The following is a 27,003-nucleotide window of genomic DNA, read 5'->3' on the forward strand; positions in this document are numbered from 1 at the left end:
CCAGTCTGCCCAATATCAAGTTGATAGAGAAAAATAAGGAACCCATTGACTACAGCATCAAACTACAATGGAGGACTTGCACAAGGATCTCTGGGTAAATTTCTTCCATGTATGGAGATATTCGCTGACGTCACAAATGAGGAAAACGTCACAGTTGGGCAAACTCCAAACGGCACGTTTGAAGGAAGAACGAAGGAAGGCAAGTTTGTTTTATGAGTATCTCCACCATGCCTCTGTGGTTTGAGTTCAAATGTTGGGCACTGCTGCTGATCCGGAATACACGTAAACAAGAACAGATTAGTAAGAACAGTTGATTTTGCCTAATAGGTGCCCTTTAACACTTATTTTAGGCCATAAAATGCTTTAAAAAAGTGCAGTGTACTGAAGCCGCAATATTTTAAGTGCAATGTAGCAGAGGACGACTGCTTACCGTGGTACTATCCCATACTTGCCAACCCTCCCGGGATTTCCGGGAGACTCGAAATTCAGCGCCTCCCTCGAAAACCTCCCGGGACAAATTTTCTCCCGAAAATCTCTCTCAAGTCAGGCCGAGCTGGAGGCCACGGCCCCTCCAGCTCCATGAAAACCGACTCAGCATCTTTGTGACCCTCTTAAACAGGACAATAATGCCATCTACTGTACATAGCATAGAATATAATGTACTTTATTGATCCCTGGGGAATAATTAGCACCACAGTTCGCTCACAATTAACAATGATAATAGTATAAAAAATATAATATACAGTACATACTGTATTTTAGTGTTGGACAGTTTTCATTAAATGTGTTTACTCATAGATGTCAAGAAACGTTGACCCGCTGTACAAACATTACCAGCTAATGATCATGAAAGTTTTGAACACACCCACACAAGTGAAAGCAATGCACACTTAGTCAACAGCCACACAGGTCACACCGATGGTGGCCGCATAAACAACACCAACACTGTCACAAACATGCACCCCACTGTGAACCCAAAGCAAACAAGAACAACAAACGCATGTCGGGAAAACATTAGCACCGCAACGCAACATAAACACAACAGAACCAATATCCAGAACCCTTTGCAACACCAACTCTTCGGGGACGCTACACAGCCCCCACCTAGCTGGGTTCGTTGTCCCCAACAATAACCCCGCCTTACGACCTACCTGCAGACAGTGGTAGCGGCCAGTCGCCATCAGATGGGCGTCGACGACGCCTACGGGACTTTGTGATGAACGCATGGACTGCTGGGGATAACGAACCCAGCTAGGTGGGGCTGTGTAGCATCCCGGAAGAGTTGGTGTTGCAAAGGGTTCTGGGTATTGGTTCTGTTGTGTTTATGTTGCGTTGCGGTGCTAATGTTTTCCCGAAAAGCGTTTGTTGTTCTTGTTTGGTTTGGGTTCACAGTGGGGTGCATGTTTGTGACAGTGTTGGTGTTGTTTATGCGGCCACCATCGGTGTGACCTGTGTGGCTGTTGACTAAGTGTGCATTGCTTTCACTTGTGTGGGTGTGTTCAAAATTAACATGATCATCAAATCTGGCGGTGATCATATGTCGTGTTAGCATTTCTTGACATATATGGCTAAAGACTTTTAATGAAACTCGTCCAAAGCTACAATATATAAAATAAATGAATATATATAGCAAAAATTCATTCACCGAAAGTCAAGTATTTCATACATATACTGCTGTATAAATATATATATATATATATATACATATATATATATATATATATATATATATGAAATACTTGCGTTGGTGAATAATACTATTCCCCTCTTAACCACGCCCCTCGCCACCCCCCCACCTCCCAAAATCGTAGGTCTCAAGATTGGCAAGTATGTACTATCCATTCACTCAGAGTAGAATGATAGCCCAGCTCAAGTGTTTTCTTAAAATTAAAGTGCATCTTAAAGTGCATCTGTCCATCTTTTGTTGGCTCTACAATATCTACACCTCATATAGTTACAGTACAAAACCACAGTGGACCACAATGCAGCTCGTCAAAACTGTAGGTGGGCCCATGTTCTAAATCTAGTCGTAACTTTTTACACCAAATCTCTATAGCCAGCTACAAGCAACTCTAAGATTTTAACTGTTAGCGCATGCCCAATAGGCGAGTATTGTGTGGCCTCACAAGTCAAAGTTTCATGTCAAGCTTTTTATCATTTATATAATTTTTGTTCAGAACACCATTTAACTGAATGCATGAATTCACCATAACCCCTGTCAATGTTGTTAATAAACATCCCACAATAAGAGCTATAATGATTGCATTCCAAATATTTCTTGTACTTCAAGGCTAATTTCAATCGCCGTTGCATTAAACTTTTGAACATACTTTTTGATGCAACGCTGTGTATTGTAGGTCAGGGTTAAGTCATGGTCAAGCTGAAAAGTATATGTGTGCATATCCAAATCACCTCCCTTGGATAGAAACACTTCCAGAAAGATGTGGTTAAATGGGTTTTTAACCAGACAAACAGCTGCACATCATCACACACCAAACAGGAAACACTGACGCCAAGAAGACCTTTTAAGGAGTCTTATCGTGTTTTACTGTATCATTGCATTTGGCAGCTGCTTTATTTGTGTAGTTTATGCAGCTGATTGATTCCAAGTAGTCCCTGTGATTATGTTTCTATATATCTTTGATGTGTAAACCAAACAACATTGTAATACGTGCAACATTTGCATACTGGCAGCACAAAACAAAACATTAGCAGAGCTCGCATGTTTGCAGGGTAATGTCGCCCTTTTATCTGCAGTCTTATATTTTCCTGCCAGCATTCTGTGAGGATGCATTATTTGGGGATATGTAGGAAATACATATAATTTCCAAAGATATTTTATTTTGCGCTCCTTCTCACTCGACACTTACACACTTATTTTGTATTATTTATATTTGTACATTCTCTTTTTTTTCCAGCTGACAAATCTGACTGAGATCCACGATCAGTTCAGCGGAATGGCTCGGTGTCCTTACAATCCCCTTCACAACTCCACTGCCCTCATCACGTCCAGCGGAGAGCTTTACGCAGCCACGGCCATGGATTTCTCCGGGCGAGACCCTGCCATCTACCGCAGCCTGGGCGGCCTGCCACCTCTGCGCACTGCCCAGTACAACTCCAAGTGGCTTAACGGTAAGCGGGTGGAGCTAATGGAACGAGAGTAAGGTTATTACCTTTTTTGAGGTTTTGAATGTGAAACACATGTTTTTGTTGGGGCTTTTTGGCCACCCAAATTAAATTGCCAATAGTCGAACCTCAGATTCAAGAGGATCAATGTGGATTCCATCTTGGTCGTGGAATAACTGACCGGCTCTTTACTCTTGCGGGAATCCTGGAGAAGGCCTGGGAGTATGCCTATCCAGTCTACATGTGCTTTGTAGATTTGGAGAAAGCGTATGACCGGGTCATCCGGGAGGTCCTGTGGAAGGTGCTGAGGGAGTACAGGGTGAGGGTTGTGTCCGTTTGCTTGGATATAGGTCGGATCCATTTCCAGTGGGGGTTGGTCTCTGCCAGGCCTACGCTTTGTCACCTATCCTGTTTGGGATTTTCATGGACAGGATTTCTATGCAGAGTCGTGACCATGGCGGAGAGGGTATACGTCTCGGGGGGCTAAAAGATGCTGTTTGCAGATGATGTGGTCCTGATGGCACAATCGGTTCGTGACCTTCAGCTCTCACTGAATCGGTTCGCAGCCGAGTGTTCAGCGGCTGGAATGAAGATCAGCATCTCCAATTTTGAGGCCATGGTTCTCAGCAGGAAACCGATAGTTTGTACAGTCCAGGTAGAGAACGAGACTCTGTACCAGGTGGAGGAGTGTAAGTATCTCAGGGTCTTGTTCACGAGTGAGGGAAAGTTGGAGAAGGAAATCAGCAGGAGTATCGGAGCAGCTGGGGCAGTATCGCAGTCTATCTGCCGCACCGTTGTGATGAAACGAGAGCTTCGCCTTCCGGCTCAGCTCTCGGTATGCCGAGTTATCTACATACCTTCTCTCACCTATGGTCATGAAGTGTGGGTCATGACCAAAAGAAAGGGTTCGCGGATAAAAGTGGCCGAAATTAGTTTCCTCAGAAGGGTGGCTGGCATCTCCCTTAAGAGATAGGGGGAGAAGTTCAGTCACCCGAGAGACTCGTAGTAGAGCTGTTGCTCTTTCGCTTGGAAAGGAGCCAGCTTAGGTGGTTCGGGCATCTCGTGCGGATGCCTCACGAGCGTCTCCCTAGGGAGATCCTCATTACACGTCCCACCGGGGCCACACCAAATGGGGGAATTACATCTCCTCTGGGATCTCCCAGGAGGAAGTTGCTAATGTTGCTCTGGAGAGGGAAGTCTTGGGGTCTCTGCTGCAGCTGTTGTCCCCGCGACCCGATTCTGGATAAGCGATTGAAGATGGATTGATGGATGGTATTGACCTGAATACAAGACAACAAAAAAATATCTTAAAGACAATGTTTTTTTGAGTCGAAGGTAGCACTCAGTGCCATCATCGTCCATTTGTATGATGATGATGCATGTATTTTCTATTGACACTGCGGGGAGGCAAAAAGTGAGCAAAACATGAAACGTAAAACAATATGTTTTAAAATACGAATTGCAACCTTTTGTTGTTGTTTTTTTAATGTCACAAACATAGCTGCTTGTAGGTGTTTATAGATGGGCAGAGGTGTCAAGCTCATTTTCATTTGGGGCCACTTGGCAATTATGGCTGCCCTCGGAGGGCTGCATGTAACAGTTAAGTTAAAGTTAAAATACTAATGATTGCCACACACATACTAGATGTGGCAAAATTATTCTCTGCATTTTACCCATCGCCCTTGATCACCCTCTGGGAAGTGAGGGGAGCAGTAGGCAGCTGCGGTGCTGCGCCCGGTAATCATTTTTGGTGATTTAACCGCCAATTCCAATCCTTAATGCTGAGTGCCAAGCAGGGAGGTAACGGGTCCCATTTTTATAGTCTTTGGTATGACTCGGCCGGGGTTTGAACTCACGACCTACCGTTCTCAGGGCGGACACTCTAACCACTAGGCCACTGAGTAGGCATGAACAGTGAACATTTAGGAATATAAACAGCCTGGTAATAAAGTATTTTTTTACCGATTGCTTAGAAATCGTAAGTCAAGATGACACATGGATATTTAAGGGTTTATTTTTGATAACAAAAAAATGTTTTTAACATAAGATAATATTAAAGTGTACAACATTGTTATGTCAAAATTGAAAGAGCAAATACAATTAGCCAGAAAGTGTTTTTGTCTTTTAAGCCTTTCGCAAAAAGTTGTGTCCGGCCGCATAAATTGAAGTGGTGGGCTAAAATAAAATGATTTTACAGGCCACTTAGGTGATAGATTATCCTAAATGCGGCTCCTGAGCTAAAATCAGTTTGACACCCCCATCCGACACTGATGTCTCCTGCAACATCCTCTTATTCTCTGGGTACCACCACGTACTACACAGTGATGTTTGTGGTGATGGTATTACTTCATTTTGAATATGCGTACGGTTACAATATTGTACATCATATATTCATAGTTTCATTCATGTGTTACAAATTGTCATTTGTTTGTTCACTTCCTGTACTCGATCTGTAATCCATCCATCCATCTTCTTCCACTTATCCGAGGTCGGATTGGGGGAGAGCTGTCGAAGCAGAGAAGCCCAGACTTCTCTCAAACCAGCTTCGTCCAGCTCCCGAGGAGTTCCTAGGCCAGCTGGGCAAACATAGTCTCACCAACGTGTCCTGGGTCTTCTCCGTGGGCTTCTACTAGTCAGACGTGCCATGAACACGGAGGTCCCAGAGAGGTGTCTGGGGGCCATCCAAACCTGATGTCCGTGCCACCTAATTTTTCAATGAGGAGGAGCAGCGGCTTTACTCCGAGCCCTGGGAGAGCTCTGCCATTTCACGGATAAAACTCATTACAGCTGCTTGTATCCAATATGTTGCCTTTTCGGTCATAAACCATAGGTGGGGATAGGAACGTAGATTGACCAGTAAATTGAGAGTTTTGCATTCAAGCTTAGCGCCCTCTTTACCACTATGGACCGACATGCCACACCGATTCCCCTGTCAATCTTGTGATACGCTCTTACTCACTCGTGAACAAGACCCCAAAATACTACAAACAAAATATATAATAAAGTTCTCATGAATAAATAGTTGTTAATAAATTGTGAATCACATAATCCAATAAAAAGATGATCGCATTAACTACTAAGTGTCACGGCACGGGCTTGAACCCGCTTTTCCCCGGCAGCTGGGCCTGTCAGCACCTCCACTGGCAGTGGGCCCAGACACGCCCCTTCTCGTGGTGGGCGTAGCACACCCACGCAACGACAAGGCTGCAGGCAATCGGGAATCAGCGCACCTCAGCAGCCTACCTGGGAGGGGGGGCTACTGTCAGGCTTCTCTGACAGTTTGACTACGTTTTAGTTTTTTCCTCTGTTTAGTATTTCCTGTCCTTAGTTCCTGTCTAGTGCTCTTATTTTGTTTCGGCTTCCTGTCTGTCTCCCTGTGTCCTGTTTTCACTCAGCTGCGGCTGATTGGCATCTGGTCACACCTGATGTCAATCAGCCAGCTCCTATTTTACCTGCTTTTTTCCTCCAGTCAGGGCTGGATCATTGTATTGTCGTGTCAATGTCATTTTCTACTTGTCATTCCTAGTGGTCGTGTGAATGCAGCGTAGCGGTAAGCTATATTTGGTGGATGTTTTGGAGCTTACTGTTTTTTGTTCCCTGCTTCCGGTTTATTTGTTCATAGCCCTTAGTTTGTTATATCTGCCCACGTGCGTGCTTTTTGTTCGTACCCTTTTGGTTTTGGTTTTGTTTTAGTATTTAATTAAATATGTTTTCACATTACACGCCTGCCTCCATCTCTGCAGCATGGAGTTCGACAACAAATAACCCTGACAGTGTCATCAATTGTCAAGCCTGCTTCTGACCCAAAATGACCAAAAATGGCAACTATAAAACTAAAGCTTCTTGCGGACATGGCTCAGTGTTGCTTTTTTGTTAACCTGTCATCATAAACATTTCTTCTGGATTTTGTGTCAAACTGACTTGGTGGTTCATACATTTATTCCAACGTTCCGTGGGCGTTACTCAGTTTTTGGTGAGGTGTGTCCAAGACTAATAAAATACTACAATATTCCACACCATGCAATTACCTGAATTTTTTTCTTAGGGTTTTGATTATGTAAACCCTTAAAAAAATGATTTAATTTTTACAGGTGCGATTTTTGGGACACCTCATGGTTTGATTTGACTCTTGGGTGACTATTTGATTCAGATTTGATTATGGATTCTACACGATGCTAGCAATATATTATTTGTTGTATAAATTATTATAAAACCTTTTCAAAACAGGTTACAGTTAACAAACACGCCTCTTGACTGCTGACTTTGGCCTAAAACGTCTTTTTAATGTATTTTTGGAATTTTATTTACATAAATCACAGAATGTTAAACAAAATAATAAAAGAAAAAATCCAGCTCCAACCTAATCCCAATTTTACAATACTTATTATATAAATGTACAACAGCATCAATAATGATAATCAATCAGTCAGTCGAAGATTATTTACATAGCTAATCACAAATGTCTCAAAGGGCTGCATAAACTACACTAAAATCCTTGGATCTAATCCCACGTCAGGGCAAGAAATAACTCAACCCAATGGGAACAATGTGAAACCTTGGAAGGGACAGCAGATGTGGGGACCCCTATTGAGGTGATCGGTGCAATAGATGCTGAGTGGATACAGTTAATGTGAGAGTCCAGTCCATAGTGGGGCCAGCAGTAGATCCTCTTACGAGTAGACAAGTCACCATTGCAGCGACATCACCGACTGATGCACAGAGGAGTGGTCCACCCCGGGTCTAGACTTGGAACAATTAGCCCCTCCTCCGTGGAAACAGATCTGTTGCGAGCGGGGCCGAGCAGAAAAGAGAGGACAGATAAACTGGTCTCAAAAAATAGGTCTATTCAAAGGCTAAGTTGTATAAATGAATCTTAAGAATGGGCCTAAATGCCTTCACTGAGGTAGCATCACTAATAAGCCGGAATTTTCTAAATGTAGGTTTCTGGCCGGAATGTAGGGTACAATACAATCAGCAAGATAAGATGGAGCAAGGCTGCTTAGTATTTTATACGTAATTAGTAAAACCTTGAAGTCACATCTTAAGGTGCACAGGAAGCCAGTGCAGTTGAGCCAGTATAGGCGTAATATGATCAAACTCTCTTGTTCTTGTCAAAAGTCTCGCAGCTGCATTTTTGTACCAACCGTAATCTATTAATGCTAGACGAGGCGCGCGACAAAGGAACGACCACTTTCTTGGCCGTAAGGAAGGCAGACGCGAGTGGCGCCAGACCCACAGCAGCCAACAAGATCCACGTCCCCGTCCTGGGCGTTGCTGCTGTTGGCGCAAAAAGCATCCATGCCCTGGCCACAGAGGCACGGGGGTGACGATGATAGAGACGTGGAGGATGATATCGTTGGAGCTGTGGCTGAGAAGCTGGCCATGGTGCAGAAGCCGTCGCTGCTGGCCATGGTGCAGAAGCCGGAGCTGCTGGCCGTGGTGCAGAAGCCGGCACTTTTGGCCATGGTGTAGAAGCAGAGGCTGCTGGTTGTGGTGCAGAAGCCAGCGCTGCTGGCTGTGGTGCTGGTGCTGATGCGGGAGCCAACCCGGGAGCTGGTGCCGATGAGGGGGCCAGCCTGGGAGCTGGTGCTAACTCAGGGGTCAGCCTGGAAGCTGGTGCTTATGCGGGGGTCAGCCTGGGAGCTGGTGCTGACTAGGGCGCCAGCCTGGGAGTTGGTGCTGACGAGGGGGCCCGCCTGGGTGCTGGTACCAGCCTGGCTGCTGGTGCTGGTTCGGGGACCAGTTCTGGAGAGTGTACTGGTAGTTTGGTTGGTGGGTGCGACAAAGCAAACCAAAAGACCTGTGGCAGCGGTCTTGATGGCTGCAGCTGAGCTACCCCACCAGCACAATAATGAAACAATACTAATAAATAAACTACTGAATGGTGTGTGACAAAATCCAAGAGTGTATGTGTGAGGCTGTGTGTGATTAGCTGTAATGTGTTACACCTAGTGTTGGATCGAGAGGAGGGACAAGACAAGAGGCAGTCCGTGGGGCAGGCAGATGGTCAAGGGGCTAAGCGGGGCGTAGGAGGTCCGTGTCCAAGCGAGAGGTTGAGGATCAAAGGAGGCAGTCCGGAATCCAGAGGGGAACACACAAGGAATCACAGGAAGACAACGAGACGCACAGCTGGTCACGTGGACCAAAGGCAGACTGCAGGAAGGATGACAAAGAAGACAATGAGATCAAATAAACACGACGGTAGAGAACACAAATAGCGAAACAAGTTTGCATATAACTCAACGGGGCTTACTGTACAGGACAGATGACTACGTTCTGGCGACGGATAGCAGGCTGAGCAGGCTCTTGAAGGCAGGACCTCTCATTAGCCCCAGGTGCGCAGATTGTCGGTACATGATTGCAAGGCGGAGGCTCGCCCGGCGCGTCCCTGGAAGTGCGTGGCCGTGGGCGCATCCCGAGGCGTGCTCCCGTAGGCGCAACAAGCCTAGCGCAAAGATGAGGGCACATTTGAATGCACCCTGGCCGTGACAAGACATAGGCAGAGCCGAAAAATAAAATTTGAGACGAGACGTACCAAACACATGAATAAAGATCTCAATTTCGGTGGTGTACAATATGGAACACATTTCTACGATATTACGCAGATGAAAAAAGGCTGGCTTACGTAACACTCTTAATGTGTGACTCAAACGAGAGAGTTGGGAAGAAGATAATACCCAGATTCTTTACCGAGTCGCCTTGTGGAATTGTTTGGTTGTCAAATGTTAAAGTTGTATTATTAAATAGATGTCGGTGTCTAGCAGGACCGATAATCAGCATTTCCTTTTTCTTGGCATTGAGTTGCAAAAAGTTAGCGGACATCCATTGTTTTGTTTCATTAAACGCTCCAGCTGACTACAATCCGGCGTGTTGGTCAGCTTTAGGGGCATGTAGAGTTGGGTGTCATCTCATCAGCATAACAGTGAAAGCTAACACCGTATTTGCGTATAATGTCACCTGGCGGCAGCATGTAGGTGCTGAAGAGTGCAGGGCCAAGGACCGAACCCTGGGGAACACCACACATTGCCCTAACATAACTTGTTGTTATGGGAGATGCACTACATCCTGTCTGTAGGATAGGAGTTAAACCAAGGAAAGGCTAAGTCTGACAATAATATCAATAATAGTTCTAACAATAAAAAAGAGTAAAAACTTTTTTTTAATCGATTCTCGAAAATTATTAATCAATTTTGAATCTGAAAAAATAAAAATCGCACTTGGTTGTCAACCAATTTTTTGAAGAACACTTCTTAATTTGGAAGTAGACCTAAAATAGAAGATTTAAGACAGTTTGCATTTTTGTGCCGATAATATCGATACAAGTATGAGTATATCATAATTGGTACCCCCAATCATTAGGCATTACGAAGGTTTCCCTGATATATTATGGACATTAACAACAAAGCATTTTTAACATAGCTCCAACTTTGCATTGAGGTAAAACTGCATCACACAATATGCAGACAGTTAAAAGATGAAACCAGAATATTAAAAAATGTTATAGGTGATTTATAAAACATGTAAAAATGCCAGATGCTTATCCGACAAGAGAGTACATCTTCTCAAGTCTCTTGGTTGAAGAATTACTTTCTTCCCCCAATTCATCATTTAGCTGGAAATGAAGATCCTTGTTGTAAAAAATCACTTCTACCACTTATAAACGGGCATTAAATATTTATATCCCTCACATATTCATGTCAATGAATATAAAAATGCTTAAGGATTCCATAGAAATGAAAATGTATTTCAGTGCACACCTCAGGTGTTTGGGGGCTTTTTTTTTTTTTTGGACATCTAAATCCAAAATTGGAATAATAAATTCAAAAGTCATCAAATGTGCACCTTTTATAGGGAAAATGGGAAGAAAAAGAAATTCCTCCCTCCTGCTCCGCTGTCTGACGGCGCTGAGGAGATGGAAGTGTGGAAGGAGGGGGGCTGCTACACTTCCATTTAAAGATGAATTAAATCACTGCCAAGGAGAATAAAGTGTGCGGTTAGGATCTAATAATGTCATACATAAAAGATGAACGTGGTTGCTGTGGCGGTGCATGTCGCTGGGCTTGTGTGTTTCTGACAGGGTGAGAACTATTACGCTTCACCTCTTTGGGCCATTTCTCATCTCAACCTTTAAAATGAAAAATTAGTTTTCCTGTCAGTACGCAAATCCATTAATAATAACGTAGGCCTGTTATTAATGCTGATCTCCTGCCGCACACTCTCGTATGCAATGTGAGTCAATCTCTCAAGAACTGTTTTTTTACCCCCTGCAACAGAACCAAACTTTGTGTCATCCTACGACATCGGCAACTTCACCTACTTCTTCTTTCGGGAGTATGCTGTCGAGCACGACTGCGGTCGCACCGTCTTCTCCCGGGCGGGCCGCGTGTGCAAGAACGACATCGGCGGACGCTTCCTGCTGGAGGACACGTGGACGACGTTCATGAAGTCCAGACTCAACTGTTCCAGACCGGGAGAAATCCCCTTTTACTACAACGAGCTGCAGGGGACCTTCTACCTGCCCGAGCTGGAGCTGCTCTACGGCATCTTCACTACCAACGTGTAAGTTTCACCAAAACACCACAATATCACAACTTTTAATATGGATCAGCAGCATGCATACCTGCCAACCCTCCCGGATTTTCCGGGAGACTCCCGAAATTCAGCGCCTCTCCCGGAAACCTCCTGGGACAAATTTTCTCCCTAAAATCTGCCGAAATTCAGGCGGAGCTGGAGGCCACGCGCCCTCCAGCTCCATGAGAACCTGAGTCAGCAATGTTGTGACCCTCTTAAACAGGACAATACTGCCATCTACTCTACATAGAATAGAATACATACTTGCCAACCCTCCCGGATTTTCATGAACGATCAGCGAAGCACAAAATGTCCGCAGCGCAGCATCGTTCACAACCCAGTATTATGGGCCACCTCGCAAAATGGACATCCGATGGTGTAACTTATGCTGAGACAAAGATGGCTATGCTGATAGTTGGAAGCAACATCCCGTTCTCATTTGCGGATGTCTACAACAAATCCGTGAAGGATATGTTCCCGGATTCGGAGATCGCTCGCCAATATGCAAATGGAAGAACAAAGGTTACTCAAATAGTGATAGGTAAGTGTTGTTGGGTTTTTTTTAGTAACCAGCAAGCACAGTACAGTACAAATAGTAGAACAACTGTGTTTTTATTACTTTGTATTTGATAGGTACGTCCCGTCGGAAATTAGACTTTTTTATTTATATGTATAATAAAATAAATATATATAGCTAGAATTCACTGAAAGTCAGGTATTTCATATATATATATACATATATATATATATATATGAAATACCCCTCCCCTCTTAACCACGCCCCCCACCCCAACCACGCCTCCTTCATTTTTGTTCTCAAAATTCTACACACAATACACCGTAATAACAATGTCACATGTTTTTTGTTTTAGTTTTGCAAATCTATTAAAAAAGATGGTTACACTTTAGTATGGGGAACATATTCACTATTAATTAGTTGCGTATTGACATGCGAATTAGTAACATATTGGCTCTTAATTAGTCGTAATTAAGTACTTATTAATGCCTTATTCCGCATGGCCGTAAGCCATTAACTAAGTCTTCCCTCAATAACCTCAGAATTATTGCTTATTACTAACCCTAACTCCAACCCTTATATGTTCCCCTAGCGTCCAAATAACTCTAAATTAAGTATTTGTCACTTTGAATATGTTACCCATACTAAAGTGTTACCAAAAATACATAAATAAATACACGTACATAATAAGTATTCACAGCCTTTGCTCAATACTTTGTTAATGCACTTTTGACAGCAAAAAAATAAGAATAGATGGTCCTAAATCTAGATGATGTGATTATAAACCGGTTTCCCTCTTGCATGTGAACACTCCCACCCATCCAGCACTATGTCCACTGTGTCAGTTTTAGCAACATGAGAACTGAGAAGCACAGTAGACGATGCATTCCATTATCAGCAAGCCCGGAATATTTACATGTTTATGTCTTAGGTTCATCAATAATGTGTTTTATCAAGCATTCCAAACTAGTGGTGTAATCAGGCCTTTTCATGGCAGCTAAAGGCTCCCTAAAATATTCTTAAAACTGTCTAAATTATTTAGTATTTTATGATTATTCTTTTTTTTAGTTTTTGTTTATATTTTTAAGTAATGCAGACACTTTTAATATACAGTAACTAGAATGAGAGTTTTAAAACCGGTCATGTACTATTTACTTGATGAATATACCAAGTATCCCTTTAGTGTAAAATAGAGATTAGCTGATTCACGTAGGATTAGCATTAGTGTATAAAAATACGTCATTATTGATGTCATTATTGTACTGCAGGGTTAAATAAATTAATGGGTTGTACTTGTATAGCGCTTTTCTACCTTCAAGGTACTCAAAGCGCTTTGACACTACTTCCACATTTACCCATTCACACACACATTCACACACTGATAGAGGGAGCTGCCATGCAATGCGTTAACCAGCACCCATCAGGAGCAAGGATGAAGTGTCTTGCTCAGGACACAACAGACGTGACGAGGTTGGTACTAGGTGGGGATTGAACCAGGCACCCTCGGGTTGCGCACAGCCACTCTGCCACTGCGCCATGCCGTTGTACGGTATACCGTAATTAGTACTAATGAAGCATATTCGGTACTATACCGCCTCTAAAAAGTACCGGAGTAATGTACACAAACGCCATGGGTGGATCTACACCTGACATCAACTATAATGAAACAAAGTACAATAGTGTATCAAGTTTTAATTGATTGATTGATTGAAACTTTTATTATTAGATTGCACAGTTCAGTACATATTCTGTACAATTGACCACTAAATGGTAACACCCCAATAAGATTTTCAATTTGTTTAAGTCGGGGTCCACGTTAATCAATTCATGGTAGTCGATACTGCTATGATTATATCGATATTTTTTGGCATCACAATATCTTCTTTTGTTTTAAAAAAAAATAATATTATGTTTATAAACTCAGGAAATATGTCCCTGGACACATGAGGACTTTGAATATGACCAATGTATGATACTGTAACGACTTGGTTTTGGATTGATACCCAAATTTGTGGTGTCATCTAAAACTAATGTAAAGTATCAAACAACATAAGAAGAATAAGTGATTATTACATTTGAACAGAAGTGTAGATAGAACATGTCAAAAGAGGAAGTAAGCAGATAATAACAGTAAATTAACAAGTAAATTAATATTTTAATAATTTTGACAAAATAATAGGTAGATAAATGCAAAATATGTTACTGTATATGTCAGCAGACTAATTAGGAGCCTTTGTTTGTTTACTTACTTCTAAAAGACAAGTTGTCTTGTAAGTTCACTATTTTATTTAAGAACAAACATGCAATAAGAAACATATCTTTAATGTACCGTAAGATTTTTGTTCAAATAAAGCCAATAATGCAATTTTGTGTGGTACCCCTATTTAGAAAAGTATCGAAAAGTATCGAAAAATATCGAAATACATGTTGGTACCGAAATATTGGTTTCAGGACAACGCTTGTGTACTGTCTATAAAAACTATTGATGCTGCCATTTCAAACTTGAATGCACCAAAATGATCTGCTATGAGATGCAACTGTGAAACTTCAACATAACTGTCCGATGCTGCCACAAATAGATATAGCTTAATCTTACTTTTATTCTATCACATTATCCTGGTTACCAAATGTTGGCACTTTGTGTGACTGCATAAAAGTGAGCTTTGATGATGTTATGACGTCTGTGTCGAGTGAATAGCTAAGTGTTCCATGCTGGTTTTGCCGCTACCAGAAGGATTGATTGATTGATTGATTGATTGATTGAAACTTTTATTAGTAGATTGCACAGTACATTACATATTTGGTACAATTGAACTCTAAATGGTAACACCCCAATAAGTTTTTCAACTTGTTTAAGTCGGGGTCCACGTTAATCAATTCATGGTAGAATGGACCATTTTGCATTTTTGCAAGTTGTGTTAAACATTCCTAGTTTGGTTCACACAAGCTTATTATTAAACTTTGATAACAAAATGTATTTTATCTTAACTTTTATGATATCATATTTTATAACTGACAGATTTAAATTAAATAAATCTTCACAAAAGCCCAGGCGATGATCATGTGGCCCCCTAAGAGGTCATCACCTTAAGCGACCGCATAGATTAATCACACAAAAATAATTATTTTATTTCAGCAATCAAACTGAATTTTTGTTTTAGTGCATTTGTGTTTTTTATTTACAGTGGTGTTGCAGTTTCCGCACACTCCACTTTGTATTAATTTCTCACATCCTCGCTAAAAGGTATTTATGTCCAAATATCCCCTTAGTGTTAAAAAAAAAAAACTGGTCTTTTTAAAACATTCAAAACATTCCGCCTGCAGGCACTGACTTTAATGAACAGCCACATCAGATTATAATTCCCTTCCAGAATGAATACTATCTATCTTTACTTTCCCCGTGACTGGACGACTCTTGGACGTGTTTAAAGTGACAGTTTGAAGAGCTAAGGCTGTTGATCAGGCAAGCCAAACAGCTTAATTGTGTCCCGTTGCTGAATTTATGAGGCAATAATGGCCGACATGTCCACCTACACCTCCTGTGTGTGTTTTATGTGTGTTGTTGTCTTGCAGCAATGCTAAATACATAAGTAAAGACTTGAAGCAGTAATAAAGTTTCGAGCTGTGATGGTCCTGGAGTGGTTTAATATTTGCTTTTGTTTATCTCTCATCCATCATCCTCTCTCCTGTCTTGTCTTTTCTTCTTCCTGACTTTCAGAAACAGCATTGCTGCTTCTGCTGTGTGTGCCTTCAATCTCAGTGCCGTATCGCAGGTCTTCAACGGACCCTTCAAGTACCAGGAGAACTCTCGCTCAGCCTGGCTGCCCTATCCCAACCCCAACCCCGACTTTCAGGTAAAAAACATTGGCACAAAGATTACAACTTTATTGACGTCAAAGTGTATACAAGCAGGCATGTGAATTTTCCATCTAAAGCCGGAATTCCGTCATTTTTAATCTTGGGGGAGAAAAATTGTCAACCAATCAACAACGGCGTAATATAATATTACGCCGTAGTTGATTGGTGAATATGTTCCTTGTGACTAATCAGGACATCTGTTATGAATGATGACGTTATTACCGCCATTTTCCAAATGTAAATGATGTCGGTTCTCAAGAGAAAGGACGCTTCAAAAGTCAAAGAAATTGATAAAAATGTCAAAAATAAGTTTTGATGGTACTGGATAGAAAGGGAAATCACTGATACTGTTGGGAAGAAGGAAGTTGGGACTTTGTTCGGCGATTTTATTCGGAAAATCGATCGTCCCGGAAAAGTTTTGTGCATGTGGTGTTATCGTAATATTGACTGTGGATCACGAGGTTTCAAGGCTTCGGAAGTACATGCGAAACGCCAAAAACATATGAGACAACTTGAAGCAAGGAAAACGAACTTTTCACTAGCTGGTACTTTTGGATGTCAACCAAAAGTGAGCAAACCTTACGGACTTCATCCTTTGTTTACATCGACAACTGCCGTAGACATCGAGAGGAAAGATCCACCCAAACAACCCACTTCAGTTGCAGACAGGGTAGCTAATAATGAGGTAAGCTAAAAAATATTTGCTTGCGAAATACGCATGTTTGTTTTAAATATTAACCAATTATTGCTTTGCGAAATAAAAAAGCCACGTAAAAAAAATATATTATGAAATTACAGAAATTCAGAGAGTCGCATTATTAATTCCAGTTAACAATTTATTTGAAATAAATTTGCATATAATACTAGAGGCATAAGTTGGCAGTGAAATCCAAAAAAGAAGCTACAAAGGCAGAGACCAAAAGGAAAATGCAGGCTGCTCAGAAATTAGCAAGGAAAGCTCATGCTAGGGCTCTCCGAGCAAGTAAATGTGTGAAGTGAAGTAATGTGGTATTACTATTCTTCTTCCTCCAAACACGACGAATTGAGTTTATATCAAAAAGTTCTATTTTGGTTTCATCTGACCACATGACATTCTCCCAATCCTCTGCTGTATCATCCATGTATCCATTTTGGTATAAACTCAACTCGTCGTGTTTGGAAGAAGAAGCATACTGAGTTGCATCCCAGGAACACCACACCTACTGTGAAGCATGGGGGTGGAAACATCATGCTTTGGGGCTGTTTTTTTGCTAAGGGGAGAGGACGATTGATCTGTGTCAAGGAAAGAATGAATGGGGCCATGTATCGTGAGATTTTGAGCCAAAACCTCCTTCCATCAGTGAGAGCATTGAATGGTTGACCAAATACTTATTTTCCACCATCATTTACAAATACATTCTTTAAAATTCCTATAATGTGAATTCCTGGACTTTGTTTTCACATTCTGTCTCACAGTTGAAGTGTACCTATGAAATTACAGACCTCTGTCATCATTTTGAGTGGGAGAACTTGCACAATCGGTGGCTGACTAAATACTTTTTTGCCCCGCTGTATATATACAAAGGGACAAGCGGTAGAAAATGGTGGATATATATATATATATATATATATATATATATATATATATATATATATATATAAATTTATATATTTATTTATTTATAAATATATATATATATATATATATATATATATATTTATTTATATATATATATATATATATATATATATATATGTATATATATATATATACAGATGTAGCTTACCACCACCAGGTGTGAATGAATGATGGGTTCCCACTTCTCTGTGAGCGCTTTGAGTATATAACAATTGAAAAGCGGGATATAAATCTAATCCATTATTATTATTATTATTAATGTTGTCTGTCTATCTGTGTTGGCCCTGCGATGAGGGGTGATTTGTCCAGGTTGTAGTCCGCCTTCCGCCCGATTGTATCTGAGATAGGTACCGGCGCCCCTCGCGACCCCAAAGAGAATAAGCGGTAGAAAATGGATGGATGGATGGATATTTATATAGTCCGGCCCTCGGCCAAATCTTTAGAGCCCAATGCAGCCCCCTAGTCAAAAAATTTGGGGTCCCCTGCTTTAGGCCTTCCAATGGCCTGCAGAGGATCTGGACCATTTGACCTTGGGATTAAGCCACATTTTTTAGAGTGTGAAGTGAGGTGAATTATATTTATATAGCGCTTTTTCTCCAGTGATTGCAAGTCATTTCCATTTAGAAACCCATTATTTAAGCTAAATTTACATTTGTGTGTGACACTGGGAGCAAGATGGAGGAAGTTTTCCTCATGTTTCTGTATGGCTGCTCTGCCATCTGAGCCATGTGGTAAAAGGACTGAGTGAAAACCCAGGGACATGACAAACATATTTGAGCTAACTTGGTTTTTTTTTAAAGAAAAGTAAATGTGTTTTTATTAAGGAAAATAAAATTGAAGCATAGTGTACAGCAGAGGTGTCCAAGGTGCGGCTCGGGGGCCATTTGCAGCCTGCAGCTAACTTTTCAACGGCCCGCGGCACATTATAAAAATATTGTTACAAAAAACTCCAATAAAAAACAGGAAAAAAATAAAATAGGTGAAATGTTACAATAAAAGTTTTAAACTCTCACTGCTCAAAAACTAACGAATCAAAATCAACGTTATGAATTATTGACGTATTCAATCACTTCACATAAAATATTACACTTTTAAATATTTTCTGGAGGAAATATTGCATATTTCGTGTTTTTACCATAAAAACAGGGTTTTCCCTGACAAAAAGGGCATTAAAAAAACAAACAAAACCATTAAAAAAAATCATAAAAACTAACTAATCAACTGATAGATCTGAAATTGATCTAGCGATTTAAATGTTCAAATGAAAATAATTTATGACTTACTCTTTAACACTTTTATTGTTGTGATCCGCTGCCCGGATCATATTCTGCTCATGTTTTCCGTTCACTTGTGTTCTCAGCACCTGTTCAGTTTGTGTGTCTCAGTTGCCATGACGGCAGATTACAGTCACCTGCCTCTGGTTAATGTTCGGGACGTGCACCTGTTGCCCGGGCACTAATCAGAGGGCTATTTAGTTTACGCCCTGGCCTCACTCGGCCTGTTGGTCTTGTTTGCTCCCGTGCAACAAGCTAGGCTCTTGGTTACGCTCACAGTCTGCATTTTGATACTAGCATCTTTTGGCAACCCTTTTGTTTTCCGTGCCGTGGGCACCGCGCAGCATATTTTGTTCTGCAACTACAATAAATAATTTATTCTCACCTGCAAGCCGCTTCCTGACATCCCTCTGCATCTTGAAAAGATGACCTCCGGCATCACAATGCCACGCTAGTGTAACAGAAGACCAACAGCAAATAGTCTTTTCAAAGAGGGCGTGGAGGATTCCGGCTATGGGACGTGGCCGGTCTTAAAGGTGATGGAGAGAGAGACTCTCCTGTATTCCCCTTTGGAGCGCGAAGACCTTTAGTGGGGGCCTAATGGTTCGTTGGTCCAAATAGACTCCATCTGGAATCTGGGGATGTCCGCTCACAGCCAGCCGAACATGTCAGCGAAAGCGTAAGTCACCCAAGAAGACTTCGGCTTGCGGCAAAGACGCACCAATCCCACAACTTTTCCCTCCGGAGCCCAGCCAGCTACAAGCAGCCCAGGATTCTCTTCAGATAGTTGGTAATTATAATGACCACGTTTTCAAAGATTTCTCCGGCTGGTCTGTCAATCACTGGGACTGCAGCTATGACGTCATCTCGGCGCCCCTAATGACACGCCCCCTAATGACAAGCCCCCGTCCACTTTTGATGACGTCATAGACAAAGAAATGTTTTTACATTCTGTTAATTCTTACTGTCAGCCACTTCCTAATGACTTTAATTTGACAATTAAAGGCCTACTGAAACCCACTACTACCGACCACGCAGTCTGATAGTTTATTTATCAATGATGAAATATTAACATTGCAACACATGCCAATGCGGCCTTTTTAGTTTACTAAATTGCAATTATAAATTTCCCGGGACTTTTTCCTTGAAAACGTCGCGTAATGATGAGGTGTATGCTTGACGTCACGGGCTGTTATGAATATGAGCGCTGCACACACACACAGCTAAAAGTCGTCTGCTTTAACAGCATAATTACACAGTATTTTGGAGATCTGTGTTGCTGAATCTTTTGAAATTTGTTCAATTAATATTGGAGAAGTCAAAGTAGAAGGACGAAGTTGGGAAGCTTTAGCCTTTAGCCACACAAACACACGGTGATTCCTTGTTTAAAATTCACGGAGGTGAAACTTTAGTATGGATCACAGCGAACATGGATCCCAACCTAATGTCAACCAGCAGGTTTCGGTGAGAACATTGTGGTTAAAAAGTCGCCTCTTACCAAATATCAGCTGAGCTTGCGCCATCCATAAAGCTGCCGTCGACTTCCCTGAGACACTGGCGTCAATGCCCGGCCGTGGACGTACACTTACGACTATCAGGTGCTGTTAAACTCACTAAAACACTAGCAACACAATAGAAAGATAAGGGATTTCCCAGAATTATCCTAGTAAATGTCACTAAAAACATATGAATCTGTCCCAGTGCAACGCAATTGCACTCGCGTTTTAAAAATTTTTTTTTTTTTTTTTTCTAGTCCGTCGCTATCAATCTCCTCAAACACAAATCTTTCATCCTCGCTCAAATTAATGGGGAAATGGTCGTTTTCTCGGTCTGAATAGTTGTTTTTGTTGGAGGCTCCCATTAAAAACAATGTGAATATGTGAGGACCCCCCACACTTGCGACGTCATCGTCTGCGACTTCCGGTAAAGGCAGGGCTTTTCTCTTAGCACCGAAAGATGCAAACTTTATCGTGGATGTTCTCTACTAAATCCTTTCAGCAAAAATATGGCAATATCGCGAAATGATCAAGTATGACACATAGAATGGACCTGCTATCCCCGTTTAAATAAGAAAATCTCATTTCAATAGGCCTTTAAACGCTATCAGGACATTTTTGTTAATTCTAGGTCTAGTCGGTCCCAGTCACCTTCTGACTTTCAAACTCAGCCCCGAATTACTTTGGCTCCAGCCCCTATGGATCAAGCTCCGCCCACTCCTATGTTTTCTCCCTCCTGGTCTTCACTACAGTCCACTACTGGGGTGGCTCAGTTCCCACCAGCCGAACTGCCACGCCCTGCAAAGCCTTCTCTGCCTGCTGTTCCTCCAAGCCCGTCTCCGCCTCCTCTGTCCGCCGTGCCACGTGCTGCTCAGCCTTCTCCACTTCCTTTTCCAGCTGAGTCAGCTTCCGGGACAATCTTTGAAAAGTACAGTCCTGCTTGGGTGGATGAGTGGTACGGGAAGGTACTAATTGAACTAAAACTTGAGGAACAATCCCAAGCGGCAGAGGACACGCTGCCTGCTATTGGGGAGCATAATAGACATTTTCAACAATCAAAAGGGGAGGAGCCTACCCCCCTCCTCACCTACTCCCACCCACTCCTAAAGACTGTTCCAGACTGCACAGAACGCATCTGGGATCCGCTTCTTGAGGGGAGAGCTAGTGCTGGGGGTTTTGCTAGTGAGAGGGCACAGCTTCTCCCAGCCAGGCAGCAACCTCTGGCCCGGCCACCGCCACCAGTCTTTCGGCCTGCCTGGCCGCAACTTCCGGCCCGTCCGCCACCACCGGTCTTTCGGCCCGCTAAGCCGCAATCCCCGGCCCGGCCACCAACACCATGTGACCTGGGGAATAATCCACTTTTTTTAAAGGGGGTAATTTGTTACGGTAGTAGGACTGAGTGAAAACCCATGGATGTTACTAAAGTGTGACTTTTAGCTAACTTTTTTGTGTTTTAAGAAAAATAACCATAGTATAATGTAAGTTAATTGTGAAAAAAAAGTTAAATTTTTAAAAGATTTTAACGTTTTTTACAGTCTAATTTTAGGAACCGGCAACAGTCAACCGATGCAATTTTTACGAAAAATTTAGTTTTATAGATCTGATAGTGCACATTTTAAACTGCTAAAAATGTATGATGTAACATCTCAGACAGCTTTTTCTGTATGATAAAAAATTAAAATTTGAGTAACAGTAATGAATAATCCACTTTTTTCAGATGGGTTGATTTGTTACAGTAACAGGACTGACTGAAAACCCATGGACGTGACTAAAGTGTGACTTTTAGCTGACTTGTTTGTGTTTTAAGAAAAATAACCAAAGTATAATGTAAGTTAATTGTGAAAAAAAAGGTAAAATTTTAAAAGATTGTAAGTTTTTTTACAGTCCAATTTTAAGAACCGGCGACAGTCAACCAATGCAATTTTTACGAGAAATTTAGTTTTATAGATCTGATAATGCACATTTTAAACTACTTAAAATGTGTAATGTAACATCTCAGACAGCTTTTTTTCTGTGTGATAAAAAATACTCATTTAAGTAACAGTAATGAATAGTACAGGAGTGAGTTTTTAGCAAATACATGAAACATAGCCACATGGAATCAGTTGACAATGAGCGCATGACTGATTCAACAACAGCAAACAAAAAAATTATGTAGGTAACAGTACTGACTAGGGCTGTGAATCTTTGGGTGTCCCACGATTCGATTAAATATCGATTCTTGGGGTCACGATTCAATAATATATCGATTTTTTCGATTAGATTCGATTCTCGATTCAAAAACTATTTATTTCCTGATTCAAAACAATTCTGTATTCATTCAATACATAGGATTTCAGCAGGATCTACCCCAGTCTGCTGACATGCTAGCAGAGTAGTAGATTTAAAAAAAAAAAGCTTTCATAATTGTAAAGGACAATGTTTTATCAACTGATTCCAATAATGTAAATTTGTTTGAACTATTAAACGAACCAGAAATATGACTTATTTTATCTTCTTGAAAACATTGGACACAGTGTGTTGTCAAGCTTATGAGATGCGATGCAAGTGTAAGCCACTGTGACATTATTGTTCTTTTATTTTTATTTTTATAAATGTCTAATGATAATGTCTAATGATAAAGGGGGGCAACCCCCCCTAGAGAGGGGGGGTTGCCCACATCTGAGGTCCTCTCCAAGGTTTCTCATAGTCAGCATTGTCACTGGCGTCCCACTGGATGTGAATTCTCTCTGCCCACTGGGTGTGAGTTTTCCTTGCCCTTTTGTGGGTTCTTCCGAGGATGTTGTAGTCGTAATGATTTGTGCAGTCCTTTGAGACATTTGTGATTTGGGGCTATATAAATAAACATTGATTGATTGATAATGTCAATGAGGGATTTTTAATCACTGCTATGCTGAAATTATAACTAATATTGATACTGTTCTTGATATTAATTTTTGTTTCAATACTTTTGGTTTGTTGTGTGTCGTGTTTGTGTCCTCTCAATTGTGAATTGTGAATTATATTTATATAGCGCTTTTCTCTAGTGACTCAAAGCGCTTTACATAGTGAAACCCAATATCTAAGTTACATTTGAACCAGCGTGGGTGGCACTGGGAGCAGGTGGGCAAAGTGCCTTGCCCAAGGACACAACGGCAGTGACTAGAATGGCGGAAGCTGGAATTGAACCTGCAACCCTCAAGTTGCTGGCACGGCCACTCTACCAACCGAGCTATGCCGCCCCTGCTCTGTTTATTGCAGTTCTGAGTGTTGCTGGGTCAGGTTTGGTTTTGGAATTTGATCGCGTTGTTATGGTATTGCTGTGTAGTGGTTTGTTCGATTGATTAAAAAAATAAATAAATAGAAAATTCAAAATAAAAAAAAATAAAAAAATCGATTTTTTAAAACATAGAATTGATTCTGAATCGCACAACATAAACGATTCGATTCGTATTCGAATCAATTTTTTCCCACACCCCTAGTATTGACTGAACTTACTTTTGGCCTTCCAATGGCCTGTAGAGCTTCTGTGACCTGGGGAATAATCCACATTTTTAAAAGGGGGTAATGTGTTACAGTAACAGGGCTGAGTGAAAACCAATGGACATGACTAAAATGTGACTTTTAGTTAACATGTTTTTTTTTTTAAGGAAAATAACCTAAATCATAGTGTAGTCAAATATGTAAGGAAAATATTTCAATATTTTTACGGTCTAATTTTAGGAAGGGGGTACGGTAATCAGTCTAATATATCTGATATTGTGTCAGGCTTGGGCTGTGGATGTTAGTGCTTCCTCGATGCAAGGATGATGTGGGACGAGTCAGGCATGAATGTAAGTACATGATTTATTAAATAAACAAACACTATAATCAAAAATAATCAAACTAAGGACGCTCACAAGGAGGTATAAAACTTGGCTACAAAATATAAACAGGAAACAAACACTTGCTCGATTGGCATGAATGAACTATGAACAGACAAAACAAAACTAGCACTGTGGCATAAATACATAAACTTACTCGGCATGAAACTGTGGGCGAGGACGTGAAGGTTTGAACAGCATGGATAGGGTGCGTGCGAGTGTGAGGATCCCAGGACGAAGACAAGAAAAACTGACTTAAATAGCTGTGATGATTAGTGAAAACAGGTGAGGCTGAGAACAGGGACGTGACAGGTGAAAACTAATGAGGTTGGCATGGAAACAAACAAAACCAGGAAGTGCAAAACGTGACTGATTGTCCAAAATCAAAAACATAACATGACAAAACAAAACATGATCCATAGGTGTGACATATTGCACACATTGACCTACTTCCAATATCTGCTGGCCCATCCCGGGCAGCTTTTTCTGTACATGGTTCTTATGAAGAAGATGACTCATTTGAGCAACAGGCCTGAAAGTAAGAAGCGTGAGTTTGTAGCCCAGAATTAACAAATACATTAAATATAGCCACATATACTGTATGCTAAAAGAATGTTGACCCTAAGGGCCTGATTTACTAAAGGTTTGCGTGTACTAAAACACATGCAAACCTGATACCACACGCACAGCTGATCTAATAAACATGTGCAGAGCAGATTGCGTTTGTTAAGTGAACAAAATGAGGCATGCAATCCATTTTGTTCTCCGTCTTCATTATTTTTGCAAAATATATGCTGATCATCAAAAACCCACAGTACTGGTAAGGGGAAAGTGTGTGCGTGTGTGTGTGTGTGTGTGTGTGTGTGTGTGTGTGTGTGTGTGTGTGTGTGTGTGTGTGTGTGTGTGTGTGTGTGTGTGTGTGTGTGTGTGTGTGCGTGCGTGCGTGCGTGCGTGCGTGCGTGCGTGCGTGCGTGCGTGCGTGCGTGCGTGTGGACATTTTGGACGGGGAGAATCAAAAAATATTAGACATCATCTATTAAGCAATTTTATTTTATAATTTTGTTGCTGCTGGATGACTTGAGGGGCTGAGTAAAAAAAAATTCAACTTATACGTTTTGGTGTCTAGTGACTTTTTTTATGGTATTATGTTTTTTATTCATGAAATACAATTACTTTAATGTATCTCCTACATTGTGCATTTTATTTTTTCAAAACGTTAAAAAAGGCAGTTAGCTGGGCTCCCTGGGCATAATACAACATCATAAACATTTCAATGCAGACCGCTGGATATTTTCAAACTATTGAAATCATTCCAATGGTTAGAATCTGCATGGTTACAGTGGGGCAAAGTGGGCGGTGCTTGTTTATAGAGCAAACAAGCCATAGCGAGTTTCAGACGTTATATAGTAGGGCTGTGAATCTTTGGGTGTCCCACGATTCGATTCAATATCGATTCTTGGGGTCACGATTCGATAATATATCGATTTTTTCGATTCGATTCTCGATTCAAAAACGATATTTTTCCGATTCAAAACGATTCTGTATTCATTCAATACATAGGATTTCAGCAGGATCTACCCCAGTCTGCTGACATGCAAGCAGAGTAGTAAATTTTTTTTAAAAGCTTTTATAATTGTAAAGGACAATGTTTTATCAACTGATTGCAATAATGTAAATTTGTTTGAACTATTAAACAAACCAAAAATATGACTTATTTTATCTTTGTGAAAACATTGGACACAGTGTGTTGTCAAGCTTATGAGATGCGATGCAAGTGTAAGCCACTGTGACAGTATTGTTCTTTTTTTTATTTTTATAAACATCTAATGATAATGTCAGTGAGGGATTTTTAATCACTGCTATGCTGAAATTATAACTAATATTGATACTGTTGATAATATTCATTTTTTTTTCTTTACTTTTGGTTTGTTCTGTGTCGTGTTTGTCTCCTCTCAATTTATTGCAGTTCTGAGTGTTACTGGGTCAGGTTTGGTATTGGAATTGGATTGCATTGTTATGGTATTGCTGTGTATTGGTTTGTTGGATTGATAAGGAAAAAAAAAATCGATTTAAAAAAAAAATGAGATTCTGAATCGCACAATGTATTCGATTTGATTCGATTCGTATTCAAATCAATTTTTTCCCAGACCCCTATTATATAGCATATGTTAAAATGAAAGCAATTCATGATAGTTGTTATCAAGAAATGATCCAATTTTTGTCAGAAAATATGTGTTACAATTTTCCAAAAATAATGATCATTCTACTTATATACCCTATGAATTCAATAACCTGTAAAGGCGTATATGGGCCCAAAAATTATAAACTTTATCTATGCATTTCCTGCTGCATTCATTTGTCATGTTCGTGCCAAGCAAACTTGTTTTTACATGACATTTAATTCAACTTCTTCCTTCTGTTCATAAAGTTGCTCTACATATAACCTGAGGTGCAGTGGTGCTCTTTACATTTCCCACCATCTGTCATTGAAAATGTCTTCTGGACTTGTAATTAAGCTGTCCTTGTTCTGCACAAGCAACACCGAGGCAGTTTATCCTCTGGGCCTGACTTGGACTGATGGCACAAAGGAGGGAGCGGGGTATATTTTATTAGCAAGAGTGCTTCTTCCGGGTGGACTTTTAAAGATAGCTAATCCTCACTACTCACTCTCTACGAGGGATCGTAATACCTGATCACACAC

General features: G+C 41.0%; 1 protein-coding gene across 1 annotated transcript in view; it reads left to right on the forward strand.

Annotated features, from left to right (window-relative positions):
• LOC133569790 (semaphorin-5A-like) overlaps positions 1 to 27,003 on the forward strand; it is a 76,480-nt gene that overhangs the window by 37,136 nt on the left and 12,341 nt on the right. The window contains exons 4-6 of the mRNA XM_061922414.1: positions 2,919 to 3,132; positions 11,400 to 11,685; positions 15,933 to 16,068. Coding sequence (XP_061778398.1) covers positions 2,919 to 3,132; positions 11,400 to 11,685; positions 15,933 to 16,068 — 636 coding nt within the window. The remainder of the gene's footprint in view (positions 1 to 2,918; positions 3,133 to 11,399; positions 11,686 to 15,932; positions 16,069 to 27,003) is intronic.

This window comes from Nerophis ophidion, linkage group LG15, assembly GCF_033978795.1.
Source record: "Nerophis ophidion isolate RoL-2023_Sa linkage group LG15, RoL_Noph_v1.0, whole genome shotgun sequence".
Classification (NCBI taxonomy): domain Eukaryota; kingdom Metazoa; phylum Chordata; class Actinopteri; order Syngnathiformes; family Syngnathidae; genus Nerophis; species Nerophis ophidion.